At 46.8% G+C, this 13,942-nt stretch overlaps 1 protein-coding gene across 2 annotated transcripts in view; it reads right to left on the reverse strand.

The window, feature by feature from the left end:
* Positions 1-13,942, reverse strand: part of RNF157 (ring finger protein 157) — a 65,541-nt gene that overhangs the window by 36,780 nt on the left and 14,819 nt on the right. For both annotated transcript variants that reach the window (XM_080923056.1, XM_080923055.1), the window contains exon 2: positions 13,424-13,542. In XM_080923056.1, the coding sequence (XP_080779182.1) occupies positions 13,424-13,542 (119 nt within the window). The remainder of the gene's footprint in view (positions 1-13,423; positions 13,543-13,942) is intronic.

Here is a 13,942-nt window from a genome sequence, read left to right on the forward strand (position 1 = left end):
AGACATCTCCCAAGAGCAAGGAGCAGCTAAGTTAAACCAACTAGCTGGATTACTTTCTTTGGCTTTTATAAAATCTTTAAGTCACACACTGAACTCTAGTAGCTACAATTGTACCTTCTACATGATCCAAGTTAGAGACAAAAGTCAGACCCCACAATCTGTCAAGCTCAGGACATGGGGCTCCCCACACCCTGAGTCATCCTCATCCTCTCTGAGTGCTCTCTGCTCTTCTGCTTCCTTGACGCCGAGCTTTGGCTGGTGTGGCGGCTCCTGCCTGTAATCAGTACTCCTGAGGCAGAAGCAGGAGAGATGACGGTTTGAGGCCAGCCTGCTCTACTTAAGGAGATCGTGTCTCAAGCAAACACACAATCAAAGGGCCATGCTCCAAGTTTACACAAGCTGTAAAGCAAAGACAGAAATTCTTTATGAAGTGATTCATGGAACAGCAACATGGCTCTGTGGGTAAAATCACTTGCTACCAAGCTTGGCAAACCCTAGCTGCCAAGTACCCACCTAAGTATCCACCGAGTGGAAAGGAAGAGCCAACTCCTGTGAGTTGTCTTCTCACCTCCACATGAGTGTTGTGGCACATGCATCCCCAAGCCTGTCACACACACCAAAATGCACATAAAAAATACCCCAATAAGTCAATGTGATAAAAATAGGTAATTCATACTACCCATCCCCCAACATCATTAGTATAAGTTACATTTATAATTCTCAGCCTGGCCACTCATACAAAGATTCTTTTATGCTTGATAATAACCTGTGAAGAACACACAGCTCCACAATTAAGTAGGAAGTCCAAAAACGTTCAGCAGGAGGACTTAGTGACTGGCCTCTAACAAAATAGGGAAAGGTGGCAGCTTTCAGTAGGTAAGTCTGTACTGTCTGGATCAAGTAACACAGATTGATCAATAGTGGATCCAGGAATACTACATTTCTATACTATAATAACACAAGGAATGCTATACTACACAAAATACTATAGTACACGGAATCCTATAATATACAGAATACTATACTATGGTACACGGGACACCGTGGCACACAGAATACTATAATACTATACTACAATAATACATGGACTACTCTGATAGCAAGAATACCGTAGTATAAGGAATACCTCTGCAATAATGTAATAATGACCTGACAGTACTCTACAAAATCTGCAACTCAGAACGTGTAGTGTGGCACACCTTTATCGCCAGCACTCGGAGAGTAGAAGCCAGCTGATTTTTGTGAGTTCAAGGCCAGCCCAGTCTACATAGTGAAACCCTGTTTAAAAATTTTAAATTAATAATCTGTAATTCAGACTTTGAAATAGGTCATAGAAAAACAGGACCTACTAGTGAAAGGTGTGCGGGCTTAGACAAGTTGCTTCACCCAACCAAGCCTATTTCCTTAAGAATACGGCATACAGATGGATGAGTGAGTGAACTCAATCCCTAGGAGCCACAGAGAAGAGGAAACCCTCAAGGCAGTCCTGTAATGACTTTCTGAATATGTAATCCATGTGTGTGCACACAAAATACATTAATACACTTTATTTAAAAATGATTGCTGGACAGTGGTGGTAAACATCTTTAATCCAAATTCTTGGGAGGTAAAGGCAGATAGATCTCTGAGTTTAAGGCCAGCCTGGTCTACAAAGCAAGTCAGGGCTACACAGAGAAACCCTGTCTTGAAAAACCCAACCAAAGGGCTCGAGAGAGGGCTCAGCAGTTAAGAGCACTGACTGCTCTTCCAGAGGTTCTGAGTTCAAATCCCAGCAACCACATGGTGGCTCACAACCATTTGTAATGGGATCTGCCGCCCTCTTCTGGTGTCTCTAAAGACAGCAAAGGTGGACTCATACATATCAATAAATAAATCTTTAAAAAATTAAAATGAATTATAGAAGATGCGGCTGAAAACTGCGTTCCACTGTGAGCTCACTCTTAGTTCTTCCCTCTGAGAAAACAGGAATATAACTAATTTCTGTATAATCACAGGTCCTAAGTCACTTGCTCATGGACAGGCTAGAAAATGAAATAGGTATGCCGCTTAGGGATGCTGTTAGACTCTTTGGCCTAGAAGGGTCTTTATAGCCTTCAGTAGAACTGTCTCATTAAAATGTATGTATCACTGAAAGTAGAAAATTTGCTGGGTGTGATAGTACATGTAATCCCAGCATTTAGAAGGCAGAGGCAGAGAGATCACAAGTTCAAGGTGTGAAGTGGCACCCCCCCACACACACCCAAAAAAAAAAAGAAGAGAAAAAGAGAGAGAAAAAAAAGGCAGAAAAAAATAAACCAAACTTTTCTTTGAACTGTAACACCAGTGAGTATCATTTCCCGTAAGGACCACAACGGCAACAGGAAGCGGGTGAGAGTGTACTTGGTTTCAGAATGTTTCAAAGACATTTCGAGGAAATTCCTTCAACCAGATGCTTCAGAGCTTGTCTGCTGAGCACCACAGCTGTCCTCGCTCTCAGCGGCACTGTCCTGTCAGACAGAGAGACTTCCACCACAGCTGCGTGTGTGTGTGTGTGTGTGTGTGTGTGTGTGTGTGTGTGTGTGTGTGTGTGTGTGTGAGGGGGGGGTAGGAAGAGGGAGAGAGAGAGAGGGAGGAAGGCAAAACGCTGTTGGACATTATAAGCCTGAAGGGAAACCCCACTTTGATCTTGTTTTAGGGCCACCTGTATGTTGAAACCAGCACATGCAGAAATATATAGTCAGTGTGTGCCCCTGTGTGCCTCACTACACTGAGTACTGCCTCTCAGACCTAAGGGCACATGTGCACAATTAACACTCACAAATATAACTGGAAAAGGGTAGGTCACCAGGTAGTTCTGTTTTCTCCTGTGTGACAAGGTTGTGTTGTGCAGCCTGGCTGGTCTGGGACTCACTATGTAGACCAACGTGGTCTTGAACTTTTAGCATCCTCTCATCTCTGCCCCACGAGTCCCCTGTGGGCCACAGTACTGGACTTGTTAAGTTTCTTTGGCATTTAGTGTTTCTTAAGCTACATGATTTAATAACCCGAGGGTGGCACCAGAAGCCAGATCAAGACCTTGCCTCTGTGCTCCCTATGACTTGACAGAGGACACTAGATAAGTCATTATAGATGTCTTGGGACATCAGTGTCCCCATCTGTAGAACAAGACTTACAGCTCCTGCCTATCCTCCAGGGGACTGGGGTCAAGTGAAAAGGCTTTCAGAGGCATGTCACGGATCAGCAATCAGCAAGGGTGACATCATCCTCAATAACACATTCTACCTGGAATGCGTGCTTCGTTTCTTAATTATTTCTGTTTTTCATAATGCCACTCCGAGGGTGCCCACCTGCATGTGTGAATATCCGCACACATACACACAGTTAAAAATAATAAAAAGAAATCTTAAAAAAAAACAATGTGCAAATGAAATATATAAGCAATGAAAGAAAATATATAAGCAATTAAGTATCTATTATTGATAAACCCCAGAGCACTTGTCCTGAACACAATTAGCCTATACATTACTTTGCTGTGACCCTGGAAAGATTGTGTTTTCCAAGAATATTGGAGTTTACTTTCTGGGTTTGAGAAGCACACTTCCAACAGAGACATAAATTCCAACCCTGTCAGGGTATCAGCACATGCCTTCAATCCCAGCACTCAGGAGTCTGAGGCAGACAGAGCTCTGTAAATTCTAGATTAGCCAGGAATGCATAGTTAAACACTCTATTTCAAGAAGGGGGGGAGGGATGGGGAGGGAGAGAGAGAAAGAAAACATCTTAGAGTTCCTATCACTGTGGTTAAGCCATGACCAAAAGCACCTTGTGAAAGAAAATTTATTTCCGCTCACAGCTCTCAGCCCGAGAGAAATCACACAAGGAGGCATTTTCTACGTAGAGCTTCTGGTCATGAAATGACTTCAATGTGCAACAGGATGACAAGCAGACAGTAATTAATCAATTAATAAAACCAAGCTCCCAAAACCTTGAGCCGCCCCTCCTCTCCTGTCCTTCAGATACTGGCAGCCACGGATCTGTTTCCTACCCTCATAGCTTGGCCCTCCGTAGACGACACGTCTGGAAGGCACAGAACACTGTGAGAGGCAATGTCCAGTGGGGAGAAGGCAGGGAAGTCCCTACAGCCTGGTATGGCTCTGCAGGCTCCACTGAAAGTCGCCCACTTTCACTTAAGTACAAAGACAAAACATCTCAGTAGGGACACCTGCTGTCTTCTTCTATGGTGGAACCCTGGACACGTTCTCCTGTCCTTTTAGATGAACTCTGGCGTAAACATAAACCTTCAGGGGTTGAGGCAGATTAGCAGATGAAGGAAAATCTTGGCAACATGAGATCCTGTCAATAAACAAAAAATTTGAAGACAACCATAGCCAGGCAGGAATTAATACAAATTAAATTATTTTCTTTTTTTCCCCAAACAGGGTTTCTCTACATAGCCTTGATTGTTCTAGAACTCACTCTGTAGACCAGACTGACCTTGAACTTGCAAAGATCCACCTGCCTCTGCTACACTAAGAGGCTTGAGTCTGTGGAACAGTCTTCTCTGTAAGAGCTGATGTGATGTCACCCTGCCTTACTTTGTGGCTAGTGAAATACTTAACTGTCTCACCAAACTGCAAAACTAGCTGAACGTTCTGCACCGCTCTGGGCTAACACTCAGAAATTCAAGCTCAGAAAGCCCAAGACTGTGAAAGAGACAAGGAACCAACCTGTGGCAAGACTGAGCCCAGAGAAACTAACTGCTCGTCATTTCTTACCACTAACACGGCAGAAAATGACACTGGCCACTGAAATTAAGAAAAATCGTACATAAGGAAATACTTGTCCTGTGCTTCAGAAGCTTTAGCCACATTGTTTATCCACTTTCTAGTATAGGCAATACACTAGTTACGTATAGTTTACATTTGAAATTACAGGTATATGGATCTAACTCTCACTTTTGAGGTGTAGCTTGGAGAAGCCGTTGAAAATAGGAAGTTAAGCAGGGCTTCTCAGCTTCCAACCATACAGACCTGAAATCTGAAGAACTGAGCCTGAGGGAGGTCTTGCATTTGCCACAGTAGCGCACACCTGCATGTGCTGGTGTGCCGACTTACGCTGAAAGGATGGACTGGGATACAAAGCGTGTCAGAAGAATCAACACCTGGGGAGACTAGAGAGGAGGTGATGACAGACCTGAGGGAAGAGACAAGACTGGGGGACCCTGTGTGGCAGAATCTGGTTGTGGTCAGATTCGCAAATTGCCTAAGACAGCTTTGGCATGGTGGTGTGAGAATATAATCCTAGCACTTAAAGAGTCAGAGGCTCAGAGGTGGCTGGGTTTGTAGACTAAGAATGTCGCAGAGCAAAAACAAAACACCAATGGTTTCTGCAGATGGGATTTTGGAGATGAGTTACCCATCAGTCAGATAGCAAAGGGGATCCACTGTGGGGCAGCGGTGTGACAGCTGGTCCCTAGCATTCTGTGAATTTTCCTGCAAGGTGAAGGGAGGCAGGAACCATGTGGCATTCACTGCACTGGTTGGTTTGATGTCACTGGAACAGGAGGTATAGGAGAGGTGGTTCCAGCAGGACTGTAGGGTGGGTGGTGATTATTCACAGGCATCCACAATGAAAAGAGAAAATGACAACGTCAGGTATAGTGATGGTCAACAATGTAAAGCCAACTCTGACTGCCAGAGAACCTTCTCTGGCAATACTGAATCGGAGGCACAAGCATTTAAGAGTAGCAGAATTTAGCCTGCACACTGGTAATCCCAGAACCTGGGAGCCTAAGGCAGGAGTTCAAGGCCACCTAAGCTATACCAGGAGATCCTGACGCAAAACAAAACGAAAACAGAGGCTGGAGATGCAGCCCATCTTGCATGCAAAATACAGCATGAAGCTATAGGCATGGTGGTACACACCTAGAGTCTCAGATCCTGGGAGGGTGACGGAGGACCAGGAATTCAAGTGAATTGTCAGCCAGACTGAGATACAAGAGACAGACAGACTGGTGGGGAGAGGGAATGAGAGAAGAAAGGCTGTAGAGTTAAGTACAGGCTGGCCTTTCAGTGAAGCCAAGTGTGCTATGTGAAGGGCCTACGTAGAAATGAAGTGAACTCCATTTGAGATGGAACTGTCTGGGTATATTTACTGGAAAACCATGAATCCCAGAACCCCTGTAAAGGGGGCCACTCCCTCTCCCTGAAAACAGAAGAACCTGCCCTTACTTACCCTTCTCCCCTTTGCGTAACGACTACACGGTATGTGTACATCTGATCAGCAGTACTTGCCTACAGACCTGCCCCCATTTGCTCTCCCAGCCACTGCCATAGCTAGGCTCAGATATCAAAATATTGCTTTTTTAATGTCAGAGGTGTTGAGGGACCTGAATAATACACCCCTGGCAGGCCCTGAAGGACTAAGAAATGGGGTGAGTCTTTAAAGGAAGCATTTAGAGTCTACACAGAGGAGCATCATACTAGAACAGGCCTGCTGTAGAAGTCAGGGAAACTTACTAACTTACTAACTTACTTCTGGAGGGTCCAGAAGATGCTCTGGTTGCTATAGCCTGGATTCTACCCCTCCTATTGGTTCTCAGCACAAGCCCATCTCTCTCGGCATCAACCTGTACACTCTTCATGCCTACTGAGACCTGGGGTCTTACCTGGATAACTGGTCATCTGAATTCATCCTCACATCCCCACAGCTCACTCATGTCACCAGAATGTATATTAACTGAGTCCCAATTAAATAACGACTGGCGAGGAGCTGACGAGATGGCTCTGCTGTTCACATCCTTTGTTCTTGCAGAGGACCTGGGTTCAGTTCCCAGCACTCATGCGATGGCTCACAACTGTCTGTGACTCCAGTACAGGCCATCTGCCACTGTCTTCTGGCCTCTGAGGGCCCTGCATGCATGTGGTACACACATACATGCAGGGAAAACACTCATACATATAAAGTAAAAAAAAAAATCTTAAAAGCGAAAATATATTGACGAAGGATAGAAGTCCAGACCTCACAGGAGAGCAGGGCATGTTGCTTGTGTGGTCTGACTGGACAGCCTTGCCCCCTCCCGCTGCCTCCCTCCCTCCACGTACTGTGCAGCATCACCTGGAGGAGCTGTGTTCACTTGCTTGGCTGAATCCCCGACAGCTGGCTGGGTGTAATGATTATGAAAGGAGATGATTGTCTCAAACAGGAGAAAACCAAGAGAGGAACAGACTGGGAATTAGATCACTTAGTGTTCTTCTAGAGGACTCGAGTCTGGCGTCGAGACACACATGAAGCAGCACACAGGGGTCTGTAACTCTAGAGGGAGTCTGATGCCCTCTTCTGGTCTCCATGGGCACCACACCCATATGCACACACGCATACAGACATACAGACATTTGTAATTAAAAATGATGAGAATCAATGGTTAAAGAAAAGACCAGGAAGGCAGATAGTGCTGGTTTTGGAGACAAATTCTCACTCTGTGCCTCATGCTCACCTCTAACTCACAACAGCCGTCATGCTCTGGCCTCCCGTGTGTGCACGAGTTATAGGCGGGAGCCGCCTCCAGAAACCCAATGAATCTGAGGATCTGGGGTTCACGGTTTGCCAGTAAGTATCCCCAGACATCTCCATCTCAAGTCTAGGATTAGAGTGTCAACACAACTGGCTTGAAAAAATAATAAGATATAATAAAATAAATTATTCCCTGCCTTTCTGAGACCTGGTGACTAGCTATGACCTTAATCTATCCTCAAAGCCAGTCAAAGGCAATGCACACTTGGAACGCTAGTCACAGCCCCTCAGACGGGGCTCCGTCTGCCCTCTGCTTTCCCCTCTAAGCAGCACCACAACCGATCCTTACAGCGCTGTGCTCGGGAGCCACTGTACTGCTCCTGCTCAGTGCTCTTCCTGCCGCTGCTACCTCAGGCCCGGTGCCTTCCCGGCTCTCCCACCCTGGACATCCTGCTCAAGCCCCTAGATGGGAACCCGCTCTCTGTGCCAGGACACTCGGTCTTCTCTCCCACAGTGCTAGCTCAGCACATCAGAGTGAGGTGTGAGCCCGCTTACTCCACCCTGCTTTCTTCAGGAACATCAAATGGCACCATGGCTGCCTGAAAACTCTCTCTCTCCTTGCCTCCCACCCTCACTCCCAGAGTTACTATGTACAAAATCCTACTTCACAAGTTAATACACTAGTACTCTCCTGTCAACAACCTGGCCTGAGATGGGCACTGAGGCAAAATCCAATCACTTCACCTAGTTAGAGACGTGAGGCAGGAATGAATCACTTGAGTTCAGAAATGAAAGAAAGGCCAGCCTAGGCACCATAGCAAGACCACAGGTACAAGTCCGATGACCAGAATCTGATCCCTGGGACTCACAGTGGGAGGAGAGAACAAATTCCTGAACCATCCTTCATCTTCACATGTGTGTGTGTGACATGCTGGCAGAAAAAAAAAAATTAAGACAGAAAGAAAGGGAGAAACCTTGCCTCTAGCTGCACATGGCAGCACGTCTGAAAACCTGCACTTGAAAGACAGGTGGGGCTGGGAGATGGCTCAGCAGTTAACAGTACTGGCTGCTCTCCCAAAGACAATTCCCAGAACCCAGATGCAACTCCAGCTCCAGGGATCCGGCACCCTCACAAAGACAGACATGCAGGCGAGTCATTAAACACATAAAATAAAAATAAATAAATCACTAAAAAAAATAAGAAAGAAAGAAAGGAAGAAAGGAAGACAGACAGGAAGAAAGACAGGAATCAGGAGTCTAAAACGGCTGCCACATAGCAAGTGTAAAGCCAGCCTGGGCTACCTGAGGCTGCCTGTTAAAACAACAGGCCTGTTCTTGTTCTGGAGACGCAGCTCAGCGGTAGAATGCCGGGCAGGGCATGACCCTGGGCGCCAGCCCCCCAAACTGGGATGCATTCTCCTGCAACACATGCTAATAAGAGCACAGGATTGCGGACGCCGCATTTGGTAGAACTCTGGGCACATCTCTGGCAGAGGGAAGGAAAGCACACAGGTGCTCCACAGTCCTCAGTAGCCTTGCTGCAGAGAGCATGTGGGGCGAGGCATGAACAGGTCACTTCAGAGAACACAGCGTGATGGGAACTGTCGAGGCTGGACTAAAACGCAGCACATTTCCTGAGAACGAGAGAACGTTACTCGGACTCCTGGCTACAAGCAGAGAGGACGGCGTTGCAGAGACAGTCCCGACTAAGTAACTCAGAGCTTTACTGGTTTTCCTCAGCAAACGGACTCTAAACAGGGACAGAGAGGCCAGTAGCTGCTCTGCCTGCACTTTCCAGGGCTGGGATGGTCCTTACTCTGCATCTCTCTGCTGTGGTTCCCAGAGGCCTTCAGAAGCCCAGGGCGTTGCTTACAACAGCACGGAAGAAGCTGGGAGTGGGGTGCACACTTACAACCCCAGCTCTTTGGAGATACTGCAAAAGGATTTTGAGTTTGGGGCCAGTCTGCGATACATAGGAAAACACTGCCAAAACCAAACAAACGAAAAATAAAAATCCCAACCAGCACCTTAAACCCAACATACATGCTAAGGGTGCAGCTCAACGGTAGGTAACTTGCTTCCCATGCATGAGACTGTTTGTTTGACATGTGGCACTGTAAAGACAAGCCAATAAACAATAAAGGCACAGTGGATGGTCCACCCGCCCACAGTGAGCAGCAGCTGAAGAGATAACTGGAGGAAAGGTTGGCATACACAGCTGTCGCTGTCCCAGGACAGCTTCTCATCCGAAGGTATCTTCCAAGAATTGCATTCCTCTAAAGTCAGAACCACCCCTACTTTATACGTGGGTAATCTGAGACCTTCCAAGGTCACAGAGGTTAATAACAAGATACAAATAATACTTTAAACCCTCATTCTCTCTTCAGCCACCTTTCTGGACAGATAGACACTCATTCACTCAAATCCGACCCTAAGAGCTAGTGAACAATCCTGAAGAAGTACACTAGGTGGGAGAGCCCTGGCATTCCAGGGAAGGAATGAGCTGCCCATTTGGGAATGGCAGGAAATACCTGTTAAGTTCTACAGACTCCAGGAGCCAGGAAGTCTGTGGCATTTATATTTCAATCCGACAATTATTTCAATAAGGTTCTCTGCCTGTGCCCCCTCCCTTCTGGAAAGAGGAGTGGCTCTTGCCCCCTACTGCTGGATGGCTTTAAAAGGCTGTCTTCACTGCTCTGTAACCTGATGCTCACAAGCAGACACCCAGCCCTGTCACTTGAGAGTCAAGTTAGTTCTATGGAACCAAAGCTCCGTGTCTCCTCTAGGTTTCAGGATGTCCCCCAATCAAACCTAAAGAGCATCCTGGCAAAGCCAGAGGTCAGCTCAGCAGATGGAATTACATACCACATGCTTACTCTCTGAGGGAACGCTCCAGGAGGGCACAGCAATTCTTGAGCCATTTTAGATCTCAACCAAACGCTCTTGGCGATCCTGTCCACATAAAGGGTTCATGCCAGGAAGCGGAGAAAATTGGGTATGCCTGACCCATACAAAACAGCGAGTGCCGAGGCTCTGAGGCAGACAGTGAGGTTCAGCATCTGACTGGCTCCTTTGCCGGCTTGGCAATATTAAACTCCTGCCCTGTGCACCTGTTGAATGGGCGCCTTTTCCGTTAGGCGGAAGACAAGATGAGGTAACACATATGCTGCTTAAGAGGAGAGAGAGGAAATACACGCTACATTTATCCTCTACACTGCCTTTTATTTTAGAGACGGTGTCTCATGTTACAGCCCAGTCCGGCCTCACAACCATTCTCCTGCCTCAGCATCCCAAAGGCTGCAGTTGTTTGCTTGTTTGCTTTTCAAGAGAGGGCCCTAGCTGTCCTGGAACTCTGTAAATTAGGCTATAATCGGACTCACAGACATCCTCCTGCCTCCTACCTCGCCTCTAGGATTAAAGGTGCCACCATCACTGGGGGCAAGTGCTGAAGTTATAGAAATGGGCCACCACAGCTGGCCAGTTCTGGTTTTTTGAAAGTGTCTCCATATGAAACCCAAACTGGCCTCAAACTTGACCCCTTCCCACCTCAGCCTCTGAAGTGCCACATTAGAGGCATGCGCCCCTGAACCCAACTTAGTATGATTACAAAAACCTCCGATCAGCACTGAATGTCAGTGCATACTGAGCGCTACGGAAGCACACCAACAGGAACACACGTCATTCTCCACTGGGTGGGGGCGGGGAGCCTCACACTTAAGGTCAAGGCAGCTACCTAGTAACTGGGGAGGAGCTCAGTCACCCAGTGTCCTCCGGGAGATTTACACGAGGTGACTCACCTTGGGGAAAGTGGGTCATCATGAGTGTGCCTATTTAAAAGGACCTTTTGCTTGTCTTCAAGTCATCTTCACACGAAGAAGAGGCTGTTTAAACACACACACGCACACGCACGTATGCACCCACGTACACGCTCACGCCTCACATCAGAGAAAAGAAAGAAGCAGATACAGACATCAAGCCCATTTTCTAAGCTGCCTTGGTGAATGAGGACGGGCCCTCACTTGGCTCTCCGAGACAGAGGAAACACCCCTCATGCTGACTGCTAAGGCAGGAGGAGGAGCAAAATCAAGATAGACATTTGATAAATATTGCTTGAGATAACCTGATTTGAAGCAGAAGGTGTGTGTGTGTGTGTGTGTGTGTGTGTGTGTGTGGTTTCTTCTGTAGCACAGACTGGCCTAGAACTTGCCATTTGTCCCAAACTGACCTGACTTCACAGAGCTCCTGTCAGCAGACATGTCCCTGCACCGTTACTTAGAAAGTGGTACTACAAAGACTATGTTAGAACAGGGGTCCTTTCCCAGCCTTAGGAGGGATGACAGCCTCTCAGGCAGCGCAGCCCACCCAGCTCTCTACTCTTGCCACAGGCCAGCCTGCCTCCTCTATTTGTTACAAGAGAAATAAACTCCGTCACTTCAGCCCTGTGTCCTTAGCACCCACCACAGAACTGGTACATGGCAGTTGCTCAGTGACTGTTTGACAAGTTTACAAATATAGGGGGCTTTGACCTACACCCAGTGCCTCTCTCCAGGTGGCAGCCCTTTCCCCAGTCAACAGTCAGTTCCAGTTCGCAAAGCCCCATCTAAGTCTGTCACCCCAGCAATGGCTCACAGCACGCCCTCCCACTCCCTCCCACAACACCTACAGCACCCCCTCACTCCAGACCCTCCTACCTAACATTTCCTGTTGCCTGTTCTATCTGCCCCACTAATGTGGAAGCTTTGTGAAGAGAGAGTTTTAGAGGTAGCAAGAGGCAAAAACCTGACTTTCAGTAAGGCAGATGTGCTTGTAAGACAGGGAGAAAGTTCCATGTAAAACTGGAAAGGGCCCTGGACCAGGCTCCGTCTCTGTATGCCATTTTGACCACTACCCTGGACGGCACACTGATGAAATGAAAGGAAGTGACAGCAAGTCCAGGGACAGGTAAACATGGCGGCCCAGGCTTGCAATCCTGCATTCAGGAAGCCAAGGCAGAAAGACAGCCATGAGTTCTAGACCACAGAGTGAATTCCAGGACAGTCTGTCCTACCAAGTGAAATTATTACAAAGATAAAATATAATAAACTTGGCTTGGTAGTCCACACCTTTAATCTCAGCACTCAGGAGGCAAAGGTGCAGCTCTGTGAGTTCAAGACCAACCTGGTCTAAAAAACAAATTCCAGGACAGCCAGAGCTACATAAAAGAGACCCTATCAACCTTAAATCATTAATAATCCAAAAGCTAAGAACTTAGCCTTGTGGCAATTTTTGGTATTCAAAGATCATTATGCCTAATCTATACTCACCAAGAAATCTTTCCATGTTACGTTCTGTCCTACATGTACTTTATGCTTATGGTAACTAGTGGGATCTCAATGCACGCTATCAAACCTCTAAAAGAATTAAGTACTGACAAAAATATTCATATAATGTTATGCCAAAATGCCTTTAAAAATCTGTATATGTACCCCTCTTTTTTAAAAAATAAAGTTGTAAGAGAGAAAAAAAGAAGAGACCCTATCTCAAAAAAATAAATAAATATTTAACGGGGGGGGGAGGGGGCTGACCCTGTAGCCTAAGATTGCTTTGAATTTGCAGCAATCCCCTTGCCTCAGCCCCCAAAGTGCTGTCATGGCTGTGCAAAGCCAGGGAAACATCATTCATTCACTCAACAAATATTTACCAAGGCTTTCTGTTTTGTACAGGCTTCCTGCTTCGTCTAGCCCACCACAATAAACACCATTCTTGCCTTCGCTGGTCAGGACTGGTTAAGGAGAAGTGTGAATCCTCAGGAAAGCTCCAAGCTCCCCCAGTCTTGCAGCGCCAAGACAGCTGACCCCTAGAGCCCCCTGCCACACCAACAGACTTGTCCTTAACAGGGCTGCTTGAACTGCTCGCTGAGGCCCGCAAGCCAGAAAAAAGATTACACCCTTACCGCCACTGGCCTGTTTCCCAGGAAGTTCAGGTCGCTGTTCTCACCAAACAGGTAACCCTCTGGATGCGTGGAGTCAAACTTCTCTCCTCCCATGATGAAGTGGCTGGCAAAGTAGCTGCCTGGAGAGTGACAGACAAGAATCAGACAAGCAGAGTGACATGGGGCTCAACGGAGGGAGAAGTGAGGCGAGGAAAGAGGTTAGGGTTCCCAAAAGAGAATCAGATACATTTCTTCTGGCACAAAATCCGCAAAAGCTCATCCGACAACTGGAAACAAACAGGCAGCTTCTGCTCTTGTAACGAGCTTGAGTCCTTATCCTGACCTAGAACACCATTAGCCAAAAGGCAAGAAAGTCTTTGAACAGCCACCAGTGAACCTATTTGTATTTTGCTACTTGCATTTTGCTACTTGCCGTGTGTGTGTGTGTGTGTGTGTGTGTGTACACGAGTGTGTGTATAAGTGTGTGAGTGTGTATGTGAGTGTGTGTATATAAGTGTGTGTTTGTGTGTGTGTGAATGT

The sequence above is a fragment of the Micromys minutus genome (assembly GCF_963924665.1).
Source record: "Micromys minutus genome assembly, chromosome: 10".
Lineage (NCBI taxonomy): Eukaryota > Metazoa > Chordata > Mammalia > Rodentia > Muridae > Micromys > Micromys minutus.